The sequence below is a fragment of the Camarhynchus parvulus genome, chromosome 7 (assembly GCF_901933205.1).
Source record: "Camarhynchus parvulus chromosome 7, STF_HiC, whole genome shotgun sequence".
Classification (NCBI taxonomy): Eukaryota; Metazoa; Chordata; class Aves; order Passeriformes; family Thraupidae; genus Camarhynchus; species Camarhynchus parvulus.
In genome coordinates this window covers 12462591-12483981 of record NC_044577.1, presented here as the reverse complement: position 1 = coordinate 12483981, position 21391 = coordinate 12462591, and the positions used below count along the sequence as shown (strand labels likewise).

Below are 21391 nucleotides of genomic sequence, written 5' to 3'. Positions count from 1 at the left end.
TTTGCCCAGCCTATGTCACTTCCCTGCCTATGCAGACCCCTATTATGCTTTTGTCACTGGGTAAAAGTCCTCATGTGCACCAACTGTCCAGCCACCAGAGCAAACAGAAGGGATAAGGCTATGCTCTAAACTCAGTGGTTAACAATGCTAATTTAGATTTCTTTTTCCTATCTAGTTTCCAACAGTCATTTATAGAGAGCCTTATTGCTATTACTAAGTATGGCTGAAAAATTCTGTACTTGACTACTTAGATGGGAAAGACAGTAGAAACAGGACAGAGTGCACCACATGTACTTCTTCCCCTTCTTGTCTTTCTTGATAAAGGCTGGACAGTTTTTGAACAGAAACAAGAATCTACTATACATTCTAATTGAAGGACGTAGAGCTGTCAAACCAAAAACCATGCCAGAGCTCCCAAAGTAATGCTACAACATTTAAGGGGAAAATAATCTAAAGCTTTTGAACCTTTATAAGTTCTGAAGTGATAACTGACTTGTTGCATAGCTGAAGTTACTCCTCTGTGTTTGTACAACATGGGGGCGCGGGGGGGGGTGAAAAAAAGGGTTTTCATCTTAGGAGCCTGAGAACCAAATGTTTTTCTGAATACAGGATTCAGCTACACCCTTTCTTCCTATTTTTGGCATACATCACACACATTTTTCTTTTGCTCTGTGCCAATAAACCCCTGCTCCTGCTAAGAGGGTTAGCAGGGACAGGAGGAAGGTTTCATGCTGTACTTGAGCCTGTGAACTGCCACATTAAAACCAGAGTGCATCTCCCTCACTGCCTCACTAACATGCATAGCAGTACCTCAGTAAAATGAACAGTTACCCTTTGCTGTACCACCATGAGAACTGACCCTGTCCCTGTTGGTAACTGGAGATGGCAGGCTGAGTAAAACCATGTCCAACATTGAACACTTAACTTGTGTGAGGACACTGTGATATACCAGGATAACCAGGAAGAGTCTTCTTCCTGGGCAAAAGGAAAGCAGTGTTTTAAAAAGTTCTGTGTTTGTTACTGAAAAATTTTAAGCATGGAAGAAAAAAGGAATTTTATAAAACTAAGACTTCCACAGCAGCACCCCCACACACTCAGTATTATTCTACACTGAAAAGTGTAGCTTTTCCTCATGCAAAATTAACACTTTTTTTTTTCAAATAATACAGTTGGAAATGATGGCTTTATGATACTGTTCCCATTTTCAGAATTCGTGGAAGAAGTACACTGAACTTTAGTAGCCAGTTGAAGTTATCCTTCTTCCAAATTTACATTAACCAGCATAATACAGAGGAGAGAGTCACTGTTGTGAAGTTATTCTAGAGCATAAAAAACTCCCAACCACCCAACCAAAAAATACCACACACAACCCCTTCCCCCACTTTGCTATATAAAGATCAATGCACAGAGAAACTATTCTGAGAATTTTTTTCTGTATTTGAACTGGTATAAAGGGCTTTAGTCTTTCTGCTAATTTTTAAAGCAGTTCAGTATGAGGAAGCTGTGTGAAGGCTGCTTTTTTTTTTGACATCAAAATTATTTGTATTTCCTCCAAGAGTAGTCTCAACTGAAACTAAATGAAGAAACACACAAGTATCCAGAGCAGAGATAGGTCTGAACATTGGCATAAACCAGGTATGAGGGACAACTTGCTTTAAAAGTACATTACAAAAAAAGGCATGTTCACATTCTGACCAGGGTTTAATATTAACATACCTGGATACTCTGGAAGGAAGTTACAATCTAGTATTTTTGCCATGTTAACCCCTTCCTAGAAAATCAAGATTTACTGAGTTGCTTACTGAATTCTTTTCATGGAAGAAGCATGAGCTATATGAATTACACAGGTAATGGGGTGGCTTGGTATTTATAATTTATTTGTATACAATCATCATGTACCCTGCCTCTGGGTACAGTAAGTTGAGTGCTGCATGTTCCCTCAGACACAACAGTCCTACAGTATGATGGGGTTATTTGAAGCGATGAAAATGTGAATGAAGGAAGAAAAAAAAATACAACAGCCTGTCAAACAGATTTTGGAAAAAATATATCAGTCACAGCAGTTAACTGCAACAAAAACCTAGAAGGTGGTGGTGGAAGTCTGATTAGTCTCTAGCAGATGGATGGCTCTTCTACTGCATGGGCACCTTCAACAACAGCTTTCACACACTTGGCCATTGTTTGCGATGCTCTACTGATGGAATCTGTAAAAAAAAATCCAAATATGTCAGTGCACAGACACAATACAAAATAAATTTAGTACAAGACTGGATACAAAAGGATAAATAAAATCACTTAGTTGAAAATACAGTCTGTCCTTTATGTAAATTCCAAATAATTTTACTGGAAAATTTTGTTTCTTCAAAAGACTCAAATCCTATGTATGTTAATGGAAAGCTTTAAACAAATCATAAGAACCTTACTGTAAAGCTAAGTAAAATGTTCTGATTTCAGAATGGAAAGACCACACTATACATACCTGTCATATAGAAGTCTTTTATTGTGAGCTGAGGTGGAACAAGAGGATCAGCAAGAAGCTGCTGCTTTGCTAACTGTGGTAAGAAAGGAAAAGAAAGTCACCTGTATGATAGGAGCTTGTTACCAAAGCATTTGTTTAGTAAATTCTGCATTCAGTGCATTCAGTGTAGGTCAAAAAAATGCAAGATATGAAGATTTTTCAAAAAGGCATTATGCTTTATAACAGCACTAAATCATCCAAGGTGCTTCAGTTTTGCTTACCTTTGCCAACTCATTTGCTTGGATGAAGTAGTTTGCTTCTTCCACATCATCATATCGAACCAGATTGGGCGATACTTCTTCTAAACGCTTCCGTATTTCATCGAGGTTCTCGTAAGGCAAGGTCAGACCAGCCAACTGAGAGATTCACAGAAAGAAATGCCATCAACTCTAGGGATTTAACTCACAGTGGTTTAGATTTCCAATCTATTAACATCTCTAAAGTAAAATAAGGAAAAGTCTGCACTCCTGAAAACACAGGCAGTTAGGATGCACAAACTGAAGCAAAGCCAGTGTTCTGTTGGACCTCTGATGCCTACATAGCCAACACTTCCCCCTGTTAAAAACCAGGCTATCCTGTTTGCTATACAAAGGATAAAAACAAAAGGAAGTACTTGTCTCCTTCTATACTTCCACTTTCCTTAGCTTACCACCAAATGAGATAAAAGTTGATGCAATTATCAATGTATCTTGTTCCCTCTAAGTAGTGAGCATATATTTGACCTCATCTAATGATACCAGATCCTGGTCTATGCTGTTTTCTTTCTAAAAAGCAAGAAACTGCATGCTCCCACCAGCTTCTTCTAAAGCACTTCACAAAGACCTGTAAAATTTGAAAAGCTTCACCCATTATGCATTCCAACAGCATACAGCAGCTGCAGCATTAGAACTATCTTCAAAAGGGAAACAGTATGATTTAACTCACAGAATTAACCTAGGATTCAATACAGAACATTACTTCTCAAAAGTATGTGTTTTCCTGAAAAGCTACCTTTTTTTAGATGGGAAAATGTTTACAAAAAGGAACTTAACCTCTCAGTATACTTTTATTAGAAACAGCTTATGACAGCAACAGTACCTCAGAGACAGCTCTAATAATTTTCCAGTCTTCCCTTGCCATCCCAGGAGGTGTTACTGCTACTCTTGTCTGCTGGGCCCGACCTTCAGTATTCACATATGTGGCTGCTTTTTCCGTATATGCTGCTCCTGGGAGAATAATATCAGCCATGGGAGCTCCCACATCCCCATGATGCCCTAAATACATAGAAAGAGGAAACAGTACACAACCATGAGACAGACGTAAGTCAAAATAAAAAGAAATGCTTTACTATGACAGAATTTACCAGAAAAAAAAGGATTTTCTAAGTTTTGCTTAGCCAGTAATCTGAAGCCCATGAGGCTGGCTGCTCTGAGGTCTTACTTGGCTAATACTCTGGGGAGAATGAATGGACTACAAGCAGGAGTAAATGGTACTTCAGTCACTACAGTCACTCACATTTGGGAGGTTCTTGGAACAAGGATTCTTAGATTAATATAAGACCATGTTTTGGTATGATAGAACAGCTGGAATCTAATGCTGTTTTGTCTGCCAGGCCTGAGGCTATGTTTCAGAAGCCCTATACTGGTTTATATTCCCTTATTACTCATCAATAGTTTCCCATCTTTACCTAAGAAATAGATAACCAGTATCTCAGTTATGTGTTAGAAGTTCCCTTTCCTGGCAGAAAACAAAAATTCCTAAAAGGGATTTATGCCACTGTTTATGCTTTTTCTCCAACTATGAAGATAGCAGCATTTCTTAATTTACATCTACTAATTACCTTGATAGATGATAAAACAGTACTCTGGCAAGTCTTGACGTGTTATAGCACCTGCATCTGCTCCCAAGAGATACAATACTTTGGGAGCACTTTTCCTAATTGCCTCCACTCCTGGTTTGAAACCCAGGTCCAAAGCAGCGACTTGGCTTGCAACCCTGTAGGAAAAAATACATCATGACTTTAAGTAATTTCAGAATTCTCCCTCTCCCATCAAAACAGACCTAACTTCTTTTTCTGACTAAATATTTTGAAGCGATGTAAGAGGTTCCTAATAGTAACAAGACAAACATGAAGCTCAAAGGCAGCTGAAATTTTTGACAGACTATCGAGTTAATTTTGCATTTTGACAACCTGACACTATTTAAAGTTTTCACAAGGAATCTCACCTATTTCAGATGGGATAGCAAAAATAAAGGCAGATATTGAAAGTTGGGACCATAGTGGCAGACAGCTTGCTGCTGAAGCTTGATGCTCCAGATGACATTTCAGCTATGAATGGAACTCATCAGGCCTTTAATTCAGGGCACTCATGTGCAACATGAAAGACTGGGGCCATCACCTACTCAAAATCACCAAAGACTTTAGGCCACTATTTCATCACTATTCATTTATTCACACATAAAAATACTTTTAAAAGAATGAACTAATAATTCCATTTTCTTGCAGTCTTCCTTTTCCAAAGCAATAGTTTTGCATAATCCTCCATAATCAGGTGCCAGTCTTATTTAAAAGAAAAAAGATTCTCTCTAGAGTACAGACCTTCCAATGTAACTCATTTAGTCTGACACAGTCAGACATAGAGGTTTCAATAAGTTAGGTTGCTTTTTACCCTTAAGGTTGAATGGATGGTGCACCAGAAGTATGGAAATCAATATGAAAGACTGCCAAACCACACTTGTATCATGAGTGTTCTTTAACTCATCATTATTTTGGTACTAAATATTTCAGTTTCAGCAGCAGAATGTTCAAGTTTCTTTCAGAGGCCCAAGCCCTGCTCTAACTATACTATTTTTACGTCAGCGAGGCAGCTGCTTTTGGCTGAAGAAATTTTTTGAGTCTACAGAATTGAGAGCCATTACATTTGGTGAAATAATTTTTCCTTTACAGAGATGGTCAATTTGACAGAATTTTAGAAAGGGAGTGGTGAAGGACTGTTCAAAGAGAAGCGTGTCTATTAAAAGGAGTAATATCCTAACAAACTGAAAAGCTAAGATTAAAAGCTCTCAAATGGAAATCTTTGAAGCATTTCTGTTAACTATTCAGTTGAGAAGCTGCACAGTAAAAGGAATATTAAAAACCCAAACAAAGAAACCATATTATTTAAATATTCTTGCCATTTTGTTTTTCTTCCTCTAGATAAAATGCAGTCATTCAGCAAGCGACACTGGTCTGCTGTGCATCCAACTGTGGTAGATGATATTAAGCCCTCTTGTATTCCATGTCTAAATCAAAACCTTAAATTCTACATTTGAATACCATAAATTAATAAAAACTCATGTAAAGCCAGGTCAAGGAACCCATTTTTACTAAGAAGTTTTTGCTAGCTTGTATTTCTATTTCTGGTTTTTACATTCCCTGCAGGTTTTAACCCGAAAGGCTGCTTATGTGTACACGAAGCAATCTCTACACATACATTGTGATAACCTGTGTAGCCCAATGTGCAAGCAAGCTGCTCCCAAAGAAGTTTTTAAGCAAACCTGTGTAGGATGTTCATGACTTTCCAATCAGCACCAGCGGTGCTTGTGGCCCTGCTGTTCTGTGCAATGGTGGAAACAGCAGCGAGGATCGCAGCTCCATCACTGCGCTGCAGGGCTGTGCTGCCCACCACCACCATTGGCTTTTTGGCATTGTCGAGGACCTGTGCAAGCCAACAACCAGAAATTCATTCCACAGCTACAAAGACAATTCTTGGGACAGATAATGTAATAAATCCCCGATTCCTCCATAAGTGTTCCATGTAAACCTACGGTTCCAAAATCGCCATTACTTCATTTAGAGATAAAGCCAAGAGAAACTGCAGTAAGCAGGAAACTACCTTGTCAGTACACAACTGTACACTCAATAACCACACATTTAAGTGGAAACAGCACCTGGAACAGCCTGTTTTATGTCAAGAAATATCCCAGGAGTTTCCTGCACTGCAAAGTTTTACACACCTGAATATATTACACAGTTTATACATACTTCGTGCACACTAATCATTACTTCATCTCTGCATTTGATTAAAAGCAAATAACCCCATCTACAGGATGGTACTTTTCTTCAAATCTGTCTCTAGGGAATTCAGATTATTACTCAATACCTGTGGAATTTACCAGTCACACTCTTAAGTTCTGGGTACCTTGGAGAAGGCATGCTTGCCAGAAGCAATCTCCTGAAGTATCTGTGGGGACTCTCCCAGATGTTCATATCTGTAGGTCAGATCCACAGGAGAGCCGACAAGGGCCACTTGCAAGTCATTGTGAAGCCAGCTAAAAATACAACAGACATTTTATAAAAAGTAAAGAAATACAGAGTTTTACCCAACCAAAGCCATAATTAGAACTTCAGCAGTAACATAAAATAGGATTGCGAAGGAATTTAAATGGCATTCATTGTTTTGGTAAGATGCAGTTTAGCTTTATTCTGGCTGTTAAGCAAGCCTCTAGGTTTTTTAGAAAGATTATTTCTCTAGATATATTCCAGAAAAAGTACAGCAACACACCTTACGTGACAAGTTCATAACTCAATTCCCTCCTCCCCCCAAGCTTCTGCCAATTCAGTTTTAGAAATCCACTTATTTCTTGGATAAACACAGAAAAATTTAGCTGGTTAGAATTTTTTTTTTTTTACAGCTTCTCATGGCACAGACTTATAAAAGTAAATGAAAATACACATTCAAAAGTCTCACTGCATTTCCTCCTTTCAAAATTTCAATGCCATTACTGTTTAAAATCATGTACTTTCAAAGATCCCAGCATTAAGAAGGACAGAGCTTTTATACACCTCATTTGCCTCGTACTGGCATATCTTATTAAAATTGAATTAGCTATGTTCAAAAGTTTGGTAAAGTCACACTACTTGGAAAAGAAAATGTTAAACTGGAATTATGGCTTCTAAACTCAGCACATCTGATTTGTTACAGTGCAAAAAGCAATAAACTGATGCTGAAAATAAATCTTTAAGGAATATGCTTTAACAGACTTCTATAAAACAGAAAATCTGAGGTGTCTGTGTAATGTAACAAAGGCATAAATGTCTGAGTAGATGAACTTAATGTAAAATGTCAAAGTGAGAATGAACTAGCTCTACACTACAGGGTACTACTCTTTTTCCACACATAAATCACCATTCCCTTTACTAAAAGGTGAACTAAATCCAATGATCCCATCTGAATGAATGCTCTCAAGTTACTGCCTGCAGCTCCAGCTGAGCACCCTATCAAATCCAGATGGATTCAGGTGCTTATTCACCAGCAAGGAACACAAACCTCTTTCGAATTCTAGCATTGAAGAGCGGTGCCTCAAAGCGTGGATTGGTGCCAACCAGAAGGAGGACATCTGCCTCCTCCACCCCAGCAATCTTGGTATTCAGCAGGTAGTTGGAGCGTAAATCTGTGCTGTAACAAAACGATGTAAGAAAGAGAATAAGAATTCAGTAGTGGGAAGGAAAGAAGTAAAGATTGTAAATGCTCAAAATACTTGTTCATCTCAGGAAAAGACAAAGAAGAGATTTCTCAATCCAAATTACTAATCATAAATGTACTAAAGTTTTCACATCACAAATAGAAATAGACTAACTTGTCCAGCTTACAACAGAGTGTAACTGGCTTTCAGTGACTGACTCAAACTGCAGCAGCCGTACATTCAGTACAACAGGGGATAAGCGTGCAACCCCTGCTAGAGACTACAAATCAACTCACAATCCATAAATACTCTCTATATGTGAGGACTGTAAATTCAAATAAATCCTGCTAATGCATTACCAATTGTTATTCCTGCTAATTTCAGAATATTGCCATCGATGATCTGCAGACTGCAAAGTTTATTAACATACTAATTATAGACAGACATTGCCTGTCCTCTTACCCAGCTCCAGCAGTAGGAAAGATCTCTTCAGTGCAGAGCATATCACAATTCAGTCTATTCAGTAGGTCTTTCAGAGCTATTAGTGCTTCTGCATCCACCAGCCCTCCTACAACTGCTGCTATATCCTTACCTTCCACTGACTGGAGCTGCAGAGAAAGGAAGCATAAACATAAACAAGAGAAACCGCTGAAATAAATTCTTATTTAGCCCAGGTAAATATTTGTTAAATTAGGGCATGCCAAAGCTAACAGTGCTACTGCTGGCCTGGAGTAGCACAAACTGATCAGTGATGTCTGATTCCTGCCAGGCAGCAACTCCAGCTCCTTCAGAACTCATGATAAGCAAAGAAGAGCTCTCTGCATTCTATGCAGGTCTCTCCCACTTGAGTTATCACTCAGATGTAGCTAATTCTCATTTGACGTGGTGAGAGAGGGAGGTTGGTGAATATTTTTATTTTAACAGAGCCACAGTACAGACAGAACACAAACTTCCGTAACACACGCTCTGGTAGTAAACTTAAAGGTATTATCTGAGAAGAAATAGCTTTTGTAACAAACCCTGCTACTGTACCATGGTCAAAAACATCCTTGAGGAAAGTTCAATTACAGTTATTCAATTCTACTTCACCCACATAAAATTTTTTAATCAAAATCCAGAGCAGTCATGCAGCACTTCATTTGAGCTGCAGAATCAATCACCACACAGAGAAAGCACTGAGGGAAGCACAATTCAAATATAAGTAATACAGACTTAATGTCTTTGACGGCAAAAGTGGTGATAGCACAGTTTAAATAAATTTAAAGATGTCTTCAGATAGGTCAGAGTATTTGGGAAGATTGCTTCCTCCTAAATTTCTGAAGAAACAGTTTACTTTCCTATTTAAATAAAAGTAATTTCTCTCCCAATGCTCCAAATGAAATCATTATAAGAAAAAGTTCTTTAAAAGGTCCAATACATGAAACAGAAAATATTAGTCAAAATAAGAAATTTAAGTAGAAGGACAATGGTTCCCCTCTAACCTTAAAGAAAAAATCCTTTTAAATTTAATTAATTTGATATTAATATTTGTAATACATCCAGTTTTAGGAATTAATTTTAGACTACTTATATTGAAAACTACTCTTACCACACCAGCAACACGAGGTAACACATCCTCCCACGAGGCATAAACAAATACTCCTTTCTCATTTTTGACCATTGGCTGAGTAAGTCTCTGACGCTTCAGACCATCATAAGCAAACCTAAGTGAACACCAAAATATCATTAAAAAGCAAAGACAATGATAATTGTGTATAATTCTGTGAGTGAGTTTTCTAATTGCAGACTTTTACAAAAGAGAAAACCAAGAAATATTTCCCCTGAAAGTTTAACTTTTCCTTCTCAAAAACTCAGCAAACAATCAGTAACAGAAATAAAAGTTACCGCGAAAAAATGTTACAAAAATCAGAACATTAGAAAAATCAGCAACTTCAATTATAGAATTAAAAAACATATTTTACAATTATTCTTCTTCACTGTAGCTTTACAATACTACCAGCTGAATACCAAAGTCAGTGCTACTGTGCACATTTCTGGTTCTCCACACTGTGCCTTTAATGCATGCATAAACACACGTGGGCACAAGCACATCCACACACCTGGTTTTGTCAGATATCCATTCCTCATTGATATCTTCATGCAGCCTTGGCAAAATCCTCATCACTTCTCCAGTTCTCGTGCTCACTACAATGTTGCTTCCAACTGCATCAAGAACATCAATTGACTCTACCTTCCTGTTCAGAAGAACAAATAAACCACTTTCAGTCTTTCATATAGAAGCAGCCAGTGTCTTATTTTTGGCCTGAACAGAGACAGTTTTCTTCCTAGTAACTGGTATAGAGATGTATTTTGGATTTAGGGTGAGAGTAGTGTGATAACACAGGGATGTTCTAGTTGTTGCTAAGCAACATTTACACCATATCAAGGACTTTTCAGCTTCTCCCACCAGTAAGGAGGCTGCGGGGCACAAGAAACTGTGGGGACACAGGCAGGACAGCTGACCCCAACAGGCCAAAGGAATGTTCTGCATCACACAGCAACAAGCTCAGCATGTGAATGAGGGGGGAAGCTGGCTGGGAGCTGCTGCTGGGCAATTGCAGTGTGCATCAATTGCTTTGAACATTCTAACTCTTTTATCATTATTGTGATTTTCTTCTTCTGTCCTATTAAACTGTCTTATTTCAGCCCACAGATTTTATATTTCCTCCCCCCCATTTTCTCTCTCCTATGCCACATGGGGGGCTGAAATGAACAACTGGCTAGGTGGTATTTAGCTGCCTGCTGAGTTAAATCACAACAGTCTTTTAAAACATCCCGTGTGGGGCACAAAGAGTTGAGGTAACAACAGATCTGACCAGAGCGTGTGAAAACAAATTTGTTGTAAGTGCCCCTTGTATTAGTTTAATAGGTGCTGCTCTTGGAGTTGCTGCACACGTTCTCAGAGCTGTGTTATGTAACACCTTGCTGTCTGCATGTGTTCTTTGTTTGCTGTTTATCATCTCTTGAAGGTGGGTTAAGGATGTAATTCTGTCACAGAATGCCACTGGTTTATGACGGGACGAAATCGCTGCTGGAGAGGCCGAGCCGGTGCTCGCACGCAGCACCGCGGCCGCTCCGTGCTTCGGGCGCCGTCCAGCGGACACGGTTGGTACCTACACCCTCCGCCTTCCCGAGAGCCGATCTCCGGGGGGAGACACCTTCCTGCGCCTTCCCCTGCTCCTCCAGACTACTTACAACAGCTCTGGGGATTTTGAATATCACTGGGATGGTCAAACCAGCATGTTCCTATGTTCGAGGCCAGGCTGGATAAAGTCTTGACCAACCTGATCCAGTGAGAGGCATCCCTGCCCATGGCAGGAGTGGCTGTGACTAAATGATCTTGGAGGTCCACTCCAATCCTTAATGTTCTGTGATTCTGTCTCCTGAATGTGTTTCAGGTCTTGTTTAGGGTTAAACAACTACTTAAGAAAATCACACAGAGATCTGCTCTGAGGCTGAAGAGCTTAGTTGCACGAGATATTTAAAATAATATCCTCAACAATTAGTGAGTAAATGAATTTGTATTTTCCTTTATATGCACCTCTTACTAAGCAATCAGCACAACCTACAAGTCCAAAACATTTTAGGGTAAAATTAAGGGAAGAACAGTCTGCAAACTATAATGTTCTTCCTTTTCTTAAATAAGCTGTAACAAAATTTGTGTTAGATTCAGTCTATAGAAAAGTCTACAACAAAAATGCAGAAAATAAAAACCAAAGAAAACCCTTGGTATCACAGATGGACATATTCTAAGATAAAGCGTACAACAAACAGAGAAAGCTGTGTCTTCAGCAGGAGTTAAGACACCTACCTTGTCTCCCACGGGCGTGCAGTAAAGGCATATGGCTTGGAGGTAAGAGCACCAACTGGGCAGATGTCAATAATATTTCCTGATAACTCAGACATAAACATTTTCTCAACGTAAGTACCAACTTGCATATCATTTCCTCTTCCGGTTGTTCCCAAGTCATCTACCCCTGCAACCTCACTAGCAAACCTGGTGGGTGCACAAAGAAGGAGAAACACGTCCGGCATGTACAACTGCAACACAACATTTTTCAGCCCTCATCTCATTTTCTTAAGATAAAACATTAGTTCATACACCTGAAAGAAGAAAACAATTGTTTAGGTGCATTGTCAGCACCATCACATACAGGACTATCTGCAGAATTTCATTCAGAAAGGGCTACAAAAACTAGGGGGAGGTATATCAAAAAACACAGCAGTTCAATACTCACTGTATTACACTAACTGAGTCCAAGATGAGTCCTAAGTAACAAGTTCGTTCTAGAACTAGTTGGGTACATGGTACTGTTTTCCATCTGGCTCAAGTTGGCCAGTACAGCATCTCAGGGCTACAGATGAACATAAATATAGCTATCAGAGGCTATCAAAAATAAATAAATCTTACAACTGTGGCTGAGGAAGTCACATATCTATTCTGGCACCAACGCCATGGGACCAGTTCTGCCCTGCAGAACTCTGATTTCACTTTCATGCATTGGTAGCTCCAGGAAACCAGCTATCAGTCACTAACAGAAATAAATTTTTTTTGAGTACAATCAGAAAATAATTTTTAAAAAAACTGACTACCCCTCATGGGGTTTCTTTCACTAGTAAGAAACTGGCACAAGTAGGCCTGCTTAGTACTCTCCTGAGTGAAAGTAAAGGACTTTACCTGATGCATCGAGTGCACTGTATACACCGAGTCATGATGGTTTTCACTAAGGGGCCAATGTTCTTGTCCTCTACAGCACGTTTGCTCTCTCTGAATCTGCTCCTATCACTGCCAAACATCATTGACTGGTCCTACAACAGACAATAGAACACACACATATCCAGGCTGCTGGAAAGCACAACTTCACCTAAGACAAGAGCATTATACGTAAGTCTACACAATTTAACTGGATGTTGTACCTGCAGATCACATTCTCCACCCTGATCACAGATAGGACAGTCCAGGGGGTGATTTGCCAGCAGAAACTCCATTACACCCTCTCTGTTAGGTTCAGAGAATGAAGTTAATGTCAGCTTAACAGCATTTAGCAGACAGTATAAGTAATCAGTCAAAGGAGGCTAAAAGAAAGGTACCTTGCTTTCCTGGACTTCTCGGAGTTTGTCAGTATATTCCAGCCCTTCATAACCGGCATGGCACAAGCAGCAACTGGCTGCAATCACCATAAAAAGCAAGCATGAACACAAAGTATTTCTTCTCAGCATGGGCACAAACCCCCATCTCCTCCCCTCACAATTCTAACATAGGTGTCTGTTATAAATAAATAGAAATAAAGAGGTCTGCAAGGAAAAAAAAGAGTCTAACTGATAAAGTCACTAGAAGCCATACTTACTAATAATCTGCTATATAGAAAGGTTAAATTAGTTATGATTTATTCAAAATATAAAATTCTACAATTTCCAGTCCCCATTTGAGCAGTTACAGCATTCAGAATGTCAGCTGTAATAGATACAAGGCAAATGAAAGAGTTTCAGCAGACATCTAGAAAACCTCTAGAAGTGAAGTTCAGAGCATGAATCGTTTACAAGACATTTATTTGCACAAAGCCTGTATAAAGTCTTGGAATAAAATTCTTCTCAAGATTACTGCAAGAGTAACAAAAACTCCTGCTTTGTAAACAAATCCCTCTTACTTTTCAATCACATTATGACTTCCACCTTTAGTGATAACCCAACATATCCAGAGACACAAAGCTCAAACTATGGAATTGAAGTTGAGGTAAGCTAAAAAATTTTATGTGTGAGTATAAATGTGTAATCCAAGACTGAACTCCAAAACAATGTGCACAGATTTCTGAGTACTGCTGAAGACAGTGTTCACACCTGAAATCAACTATTTCACAACAGGTATCAATAAAATATAAACTACTAACTGCAATCTTTACTTAGAATGAACCTCCATGTACTAATCCTATAACTAAATTCATAGGTATCTGAGGTTTATTATTTATGTAGTTTCAGCTGAAAATGTGTGGCTGAAGCTTGAACTACAAAGCATAAAATGCATCTAAGAGCAAACACACAGCTATCAATGCTCACGTCCAAGAGAATGACAACAATTACTTACAAGATTTAAATTAGGCCCAAGCACAGCAAAAAATTCCTACTGAATTCTGTATTGCATATTCCATATTGCAATTCCTATGAAACACAAACAATACCTTTGGAGCTTTCTCTATTTCCACAAGACACATCCTACAGTTTCCAGCAACAGAGAGACGATCATGGTAACAAAAACGAGGTATCTGAACTCCAGCCTTTTCACAGGCCTATCAAAAAATAAGAAACGAAGGAAAATGAAATCTTAGACTTTTCCGTTCCACCTCAGAAGACACTACACAGCTTCTCAAAGAATACCACTGTCAGTGCTCAAGAACAGAGTGCACTTGACCTTTCATCTTAATAAGTGACCATAAATAAAAAATTGTGACAAAGCAAAAAAAAGTCAGGATATCAATTACAAATAAAGTTTTTCTAACCTTTAGAAAAGTTAGAAAAACTAACTGACCTCTATTTCATTCTTTCCTCCAATAATAGAGAGAATTCTCTGCAACAGGGCACTAGCAATACAAATTATTTTTTAAGAACACATACACTTTTTACAGAAAAGTGCATCAAAATAAAAATTGAAAAAGATAAAAAGAGCACCACAAGCATAATGATTTCTGATAATCCAACAACACAGATCCTCTGTATAAAGGTACTTCAGCACAGTCAATCTTCAACAGCTCCCAAACTCAAAGACAACATGACAGAAGAAGAGACGGGGACAGAGCCAACAGATCTCCAGAGACCAGATGAAGACAGCCTTTCCTGCATAAAACCCCCACAGCTAATGGGATCTATCCTACAGCATTATAGCTAACCCTGCCAGAAAAAATACCACTGTATTGAGTATTTTAATGTTCTAACCCATTATACCACATCTTCATTTAATGGCTTCTTTAAAAAAGCTTTACTTGAAATTTTAGCCTGATAAGTAACAATGTGCTGAGGTACAGGCTGTGAGATCCAGGTTCCCTTTCTTCCCACACCAAGAATAACAAAAGCAGCTAAGGATGAGCACTCTGAATCCTAACAACTAATAACTAAAAGTAGACAATCTCTCATTTACCCAAGACACACTGTAATAAGATACAAAATGTACAGGTTCTGAAAGACTACAAGGTCACGTAGTGTTCAGAGATAGAAATTCAATCAGAATTTATTGAAGTCTGTTATTGCATTAAATAAAGTTTTGCAGCTGGGATTGATGCTGCATGCATCTTCTTTCAAGCAACCATGGCATACTTTTCTTTTCCAAACACTGAATTCCTCCAAGGATTTTCATCACTTGAAATTGCATTACAGTCAGTCAAAATACCCCTAAAGAATTCCAAGAAGCAATGTAAAGGCAGGTGGCTTTTTGCTGTATGGAACAGAAAATGCTGCCAAGAAGCGAGATGGGAAGTTGCAGAAAATTGAGAATGCCATTCCCCACACCTGCAGAACAGTGGTTCCGGGGTTCACCAGTACAGGATGGCCATCCACAAACACCTCTATTTGGTTGCTGGCTGCTGTTGCAGTTGTACGCCCTGAAGGACAAGGAAAAAGAAAACAAAAACAACTTTCACTTACTGCTAGATGGAAACCATCAGATCCCCCCACTCCTGATTTTCTTTATATAGAGTGCTGATAGAATCCCAATTCTACCAAGAGAGCAACACAGAAGCCCTTAGCCTGCAAAGTACGTATACATATGTGCCCTTCAATAAACAAACTGCACGTACATTTATCACCAGAAACCCAGATATAAACTACAGACACTTACCACAAACTCTGGAGGACTGGGTGACCCCAGCTAAGGTCCTGGGGACAGCAAGCAGTCGGAACATGATGCTTTGGTAAGAAAGAAAACAGCGCTGTTGTTATCAGTTGTAATGTTTGCTGGCGAGTTTTAAACCGCTGAGTAAAAACTTCTGCCCCAGTTGCACAGGAGCGCGCATGCACACCTATATGTACAGCTATGGGACAGTGAGTTACCTCCTCCAAACGCAAGATACTACTCTCTACCAATCTATACATCACATACAGGGTGTCACTGAGCGGCCTCTCCGCCTGCAGCGGAGCGCCGGCCCCGGCCCCGGCCCCGCTCCCCCACGGGCCGGACAGCGCAGCTCGGCGGCGGCGGCGGGCCCAGGGCCGCCGAGGGCACGGCGGGCGACAGCGCTACCCGGCGCGGGGGTCACCTTGGAGGCGCCGCCGCCCGCTGGGCAGCCCCCAGCCCGCCGCCCGGCCCGTCAAGGACACCGGGAGCGGCGGCGGCGGAGGCGCCCGGAGCAGCGGCACCCGCGCGCACCGAGCCGCCCGCGGCGGCACCGCCGTTACCTGGCGCGGGACAGGCGGCGGCGCCGCTGGACGGCTGCGCTCCGCCTCGGCCTCTGCAGCGGCGGCCTCGGGCCCTTCCGCCGCTGACCTCAGCCTCCTTCGGCTATCTCCGGAGCCTTCTTCGGCAATCTCCGTAAAGGGCAGTCTGCGTTCGGCAACCTCCGGAGCGAACCGCTTCGGGTATTTCCGGCAAACTATTGGTGAACGATGACTCCCGTAATTTCCGCCCCTAGCCCAGAGCCTTTTCGGCCACCGTCACACGCACTGCCCTCCCTCGGCAGTTTCCGTCCCTTTCCGTCTCTTTCTTCGCTGAACTCCGGAAACTTCCGGTGGCCAGCAGGGCGGGGTATGGCGACAGTACAATGTGACAAATCCCGTGTGAAGCCGCACACCTTCCTAGGGTTTATAGTCAGCCTCACTTTTATTACTTCGACGCTTTCCCACACCTCTGGTGTCCCGTCTGCTACCCACCCTGCGCTGCAGCAGTCGATCTGTGAGGAACTACCTCGCAGCTCGCTCTCGCGGAGGAATACAGCTGCGTGCAGTACGCGGAGGGATACCCGCACTATATAAGGCCGGCGCAGGCGCGCCGAAGCCCTTTCCCGCGGCGGTGGCGGTCGGGGCGGGCGTAGCGTGTGCGCCGCGCGCCGCCGCCATGGGCTTCGGGGACCTGAAGTCCGCCGCGGGCCTCCGCGTCCTCAATGACTTCCTGGCCGACAAGAGCTACATCGAGGGGTGAGAGGCGGCGAAGCGGGTGTCGGGGTGCGGGGAACGTGAGTCGGGCCTGGCGGAGCCGAGCGGTGGGGATGCGGGAGGGCCCCCAGTCACCTCGGCAGCTGCACGGGCGGCGCTGCTCGGCGGCCGCCGCTGCTCCACGTGTTCCTTGAGCAAGGGAGGTAATTTGGTTCGTTCCCTGCAGGTACGTCCCTTCCCAGGCTGACATAGCAGTCTTCGAAGCGATCGCTGGCCCGCCGCCTGCAGAATTGTTCCATGCTCTCCGGTGGTACAATCACATTAAGTCCTATGAAAAGCAAAAGGCAAGGTATGGTAAAACTCCGAAGCTGCACTGTCTCCCCGAACTAGCCTAGAAATTATTGCATTTGTTTCTTGTAGTTTAAACAAAACTGGTTTTCAGTGGCACCACGTGGCATTTTGTGTCGTTGGAGCACAAACAGCTTCAGTCAGTACGGAGGACAAAACTAATGATTTGCAGCACCGAAGGACATGGAAACAAAAGGAGATATGAAAGGAAATAGTTTCTCTTTTAGTGGTTTTACGTGTTCATGAAAGGTGCTGTATTGACATCCGTGGAGACTGCAGGCCTCTCTGAAAAGGTACAGCATAGGGAGCAGTCAGTACTGCTACACTGCTTCCTCTGAACTTCAGTCCTCGAGGGAAACACTTCCAAACATGCAGGGCTCAGTCTCCAGTACATTTCTGAAGCTTTTGTAATGCTAAAGGGGACTGAAATTCTGAAGTGGTTTCACAAAGTATCTGGAAATTATTTATGGTTCCTGAAATCCAAAGCTAGTTTAATGGCTTCAGTAACAGCTGTTCACATTAGCAATACAATTATGAGCTTATTGTAAGATAACAGGTCTATATGAGCTGCAAGAGAAGGTAAATTCAGGGGGTTCCCCTCATTTGTCTTGTTGAGAGTAAGGGTTTAGAGTAAAGTGTTCATTAAAACATAGGAACATAGCAGTTACCTTGTAGTAATGTGTTTTCATTAACTTACGAGGTTTTAAACAAGTGAAAGTAGTTCTAGGGACTCATGAACGAGTTGGTAATTCTTCCTAGGCAGAATATTGTGCAGACAAAGGATTCCAATAAGAAAGCTTTTCCTATGCAGGTACTTAGCTGGGCAGGATCATGCCAGCTTTGATGAGCTTCAGCAGATCCCGTATTGACAGATTACTCAGCTGGCATGTCAGGAGCGTTGGGAGCTGTCTTTCACGAAGTTCTGATTTCAAGTAGCAGAATTAGATTTTTGCTCTTATTAGCACAAGTTTTTCATTATAAATGCATTTGTAGGTGCATTGATAAACTGGCAGTGATTGTATTGATGTTTGAGGAGGTTCCTAAGTGCCTGCATTTTCTTTCAGCTTGCCAGGAGTAAAGAAGGCTTTGGGCAAATACGGTCCTGCTGATGTTGAGGATACCACAGGTGCAGCCACAGATAGCAAAGATGATGATGACATTGACCTTTTTGGATCTGATGATGAGGAGGTACTTGTGACCTTTTTGTATTATTATTGTTTATTGCTTTTCAAAAATAACCACATAGGCAGATCTTCACCTTGACCTAGTTGAAATTACTTATATTTCTGACCTTACAATTCTCAAGTGTAGCTATCTTTGCAGAATTGGAAAGCTTGGAAGGTAAAAACTCAAAAGTTAGAAAACAGTGGGCTGGAGTAGGGTGAACTGTCCAACTTTGACTGGTTACATGATGAGTAAAACAAAAAATCACCATCTTTCGGCTGACAGGTGTGATGATTTGTTTATATCTGAGTAGATGCCAGTCAGTTTAGTAGTGCTTTGGAGATGTGGACGTTTGGTGCTTTTCTGTAACTGCAAATTTCTCGTTCAGGAAAGTGAAGAAGCAAAGAAGCTGAGAGAAGAACGTCTGGCCCAGTATGAATCAAAGAAATCCAAAAGTATGTGTGCCAAGAGCTTTCTAATCTTTATGCTTGAGTTGATTTTCATGCATTTGGACAGGATGGCTAGAAAGGCTAATTAACTGTAATAATAGATCAGCTTGACTGGAATGAGACAGGAGTAATTAGCTTCACTTGAATTGCCAATGAGCTCAGCCTTCCCGTAGCAAATAGGAATGTTAACATGCTTTTTGTTCTGGTTCGTACACTCCTCCTTGTTCTTTCCAGAGACTGGACTTTCTACAGAAACGGAGATAAAAGTTTAGAGAAACTGCTGCAGTACATAAGTTACTCCACAGCTACTGGTCTGGAACTGTTCAGTTCTATAGCAGTTGCAGTATTCCCTCTGTGGAAAATAAGCTGTTACACAGCATTAGGCTCCTTCTCAGATGTTCTGAGAAGGACTTCCTCTGTAACAAACACTGTCATCTACTTAAATCTGTGTATACATAATGTATCTATATGTTGAACCTTGGCATGTACACAGCTGCAGTACTTGAGAAATGTATGTGGGTACCAGAGGCCTGTCACAGCAATGTGAGCAGGTTTTTGTTCATGAAATTGGGTAAGTTGCTCTAGTAAAACCAGTTTGCAAGTATATTCATGAGTTTTTGGAAGATGCCTATCTTTTCATGGTGACTTTCTTCCCCCAGAACCAGCTGTTGTTGCCAAGTCGTCAATCCTGCTTGATGTGAAACCTTGGGATGATGAGACAGACATGGCCAAACTAGAGGAGTGTGTCCGAAGCATTCAAGCAGATGGCTTGGTCTGGGGGTCTTGTAAGTATGGGGAGATTTCAGAGCAGGGAGAGGGAGAGTGCAGGCCCTTGGGATCGAGTATGAGTAGTGGGACTTGTGGTCACTGCTGATCCATGAAATGTAGGCAGCTGTGATGGGGGAACTGCCGTACTTCAGTGTCTTTACATGGTCAGAAAAGGTGTATTAGTGCAGTGGCTGGTTAAGATTCAAATACAGGTTTTAAAAGCTATAGGACTTCAGCTCTCCTCTCCTGCATCTCCCTGTATAATTCCTAATGCAGCAAACAAACACCTTTACCCATCCACATCACTGGTTTGGGGAAGGGGTGGAGATCCATAGAAACTTCTTCAATCAGTTGTAATGAATGCTGGGTTGTTAATTAGATGGTCCATAATGTGGACCAAAGGCTCTTTTTATATATTCCTGCAAATTGCTTTAAGAGATTCCACCAATAAAGGAGTACTAAATGCTTTTTTTTTTGTTTTGCAGCCAAGCTAGTACCTGTTGGCTATGGTATCAAAAAGCTTCAGATCCAGTGTGTTGTTGAAGATGATAAAGTTGGAACAGATATGCTGGAAGAGAGAATAACAGCTTTTGAAGATTATGTACAATCAATGGATGTAGCTGCTTTCAATAAGATTTAATTCTTGATATACCTAGAATAAATGTTGTTGCAAAAAATCTGCAGTGTCTGTGCTTGTTTTGGAATCCTGGAGTAATCTAGCTCACAAATGTAAGGTTTTCTTCTTGGGTAAAGTAAAAGCCAAAACTGAATTTCAAGGTTGCTCTGACACCTCTCTGTAGTACCCCAGGAGCACAAGTGGAGCATCACTTCAGAGTTAACATGACCATGGCTTTAAAATACTGAAATGCTCTTCCTCCATCTGCAGCGGAAATTGCTTCTTTGGAAATGTCTGGGATTCCTCTGGAGGGGAGGGATGGTTTTAAGGGAAAGGAGCAGGCCTCAGTCAAAGTGCATGTTTTAGTGGTTAAACAGTATAAATTCCTTTTTAGTAAGGGTGGTGACTAACCAAGTATACCACAGCCTTTGTTGACAGCTAAAACTTCAGTGAGAGAGGGAGACAAAACTAAGTTCAAAGTGACTTGCAGTGCTCTAGAGATAAGTCCTGAGACTACTCTGGTGCCTTCTCACCTGTTCTATGACTTGGAACTTTTAAAATTTTTTTTCCTTTAAGGCTTGGAAACATTTGCAATGAAATTACATCTAGTTTTGTGTCTAAATTAGCATAGCAAATAATGCAGCCGAGGAGCCGCTGCCGTGCGGGGCGCGGGCGGTGCCTCCGGGGGGCGCTGCGAGCCCAGCGGTGCCCTGGGTGCGGAACCGGGAGCTGTGCGCGGGCTGCAGGCTCTGACCTACGCCAGAAACTTGTGCTCGTGACTTAAACAAGAAAAAAGCAGCCGAAAATTCAAACACATTAAAGGATATAAAAAGTAGTGAAATTAACAGGAGTTTGAGCTGTTCACTCAGCTCCAGATTGGTTTCTAGATTGATTTTGACATTTCTTTTAGCGATTGAAGAACCAGCAGGAATAAATCCCAAAAACTGTCTATAGGAATGATACAAATGTAGAAGCTGTCAAAGCTGTGAA

At 41.2% G+C, this 21391-nt stretch overlaps 2 protein-coding genes and 2 non-coding genes across 4 annotated transcripts; 3 read left to right on the top strand and 1 right to left on the bottom strand.

Annotated features, from left to right (window-relative positions):
- Positions 1-1841: 1841 nt before the first annotated feature.
- Positions 1842-16654, bottom strand: NDUFS1 (NADH:ubiquinone oxidoreductase core subunit S1). Its single transcript, XM_030952688.1, has 19 exons — positions 16364-16654; positions 15807-15874; positions 15479-15570; positions 14158-14265; positions 13073-13149; positions 12899-12980; positions 12660-12790; positions 11793-11978; positions 10042-10176; positions 9531-9645; positions 8405-8550; positions 7807-7935; positions 6679-6808; positions 6035-6195; positions 4338-4492; positions 3596-3771; positions 2740-2874; positions 2480-2552; positions 1842-2204 (listed from the first exon to the last, which is right to left on the bottom strand). Exons 2-19 carry the CDS (start codon positions 15868-15870, stop codon positions 2113-2115), a joined length of 2187 nt encoding a protein of 728 aa, XP_030808548.1. The 5' UTR covers positions 15871-15874; positions 16364-16654; the 3' UTR covers positions 1842-2112.
- A 90-nt stretch (positions 16655-16744) lies between these two features.
- On the top strand, positions 16745-20462 carry EEF1B2 (eukaryotic translation elongation factor 1 beta 2). The gene is made up of 6 exons (XM_030952689.1): positions 16745-17098; positions 17283-17405; positions 18469-18592; positions 18957-19023; positions 19677-19802; positions 20271-20462. Exons 1-6 carry the CDS (start codon positions 17019-17021, stop codon positions 20423-20425), a joined length of 675 nt encoding a protein of 224 aa, XP_030808549.1. The 5' UTR covers positions 16745-17018; the 3' UTR covers positions 20426-20462.
- LOC115906047 lies at positions 18805-18884 on the top strand. Its single transcript, XR_004060899.1, has one exon. It is a non-coding gene; the product is annotated as a small nucleolar RNA SNORD51 (small nucleolar RNA).
- On the top strand, positions 19315-19448 carry LOC115906050. The gene has a single exon (XR_004060902.1). It is a non-coding gene; the product is annotated as a small nucleolar RNA SNORA41 (small nucleolar RNA).
- Positions 20463-21391: the final 929 nt, after the last annotated feature.

Coding starts and splice junctions, on each gene's coding strand:
- NDUFS1 (XM_030952688.1), bottom strand. CDS start 15,870: ATGTTCCGACTGCTTGCTGTCCCCAGGACCTTAGCTGGGGTCACCCAG. Junction 15,571..15,806: donor CCAGTCCTCCAGAGTTTGTG/GTAAGTGTCTGT, acceptor CTTGTCCTTCAG/GGCGTACAACTGCAACAGCA. Junction 13,150..14,157: donor AAATAGAGAAAGCTCCAAAG/GTATTGTTTGTG, acceptor TGGTGATTGCAG/CCAGTTGCTGCTTGTGCCAT.
- EEF1B2 (XM_030952689.1), top strand. CDS start 17,019: ATGGGCTTCGGGGACCTGAAGTCCGCCGCGGGCCTCCGCGTCCTCAAT. Junction 17,099..17,282: donor GACAAGAGCTACATCGAGGG/GTGAGAGGCGGC, acceptor CGTTCCCTGCAG/GTACGTCCCTTCCCAGGCTG. Junction 18,593..18,956: donor TTGGATCTGATGATGAGGAG/GTACTTGTGACC, acceptor TTTCTCGTTCAG/GAAAGTGAAGAAGCAAAGAA.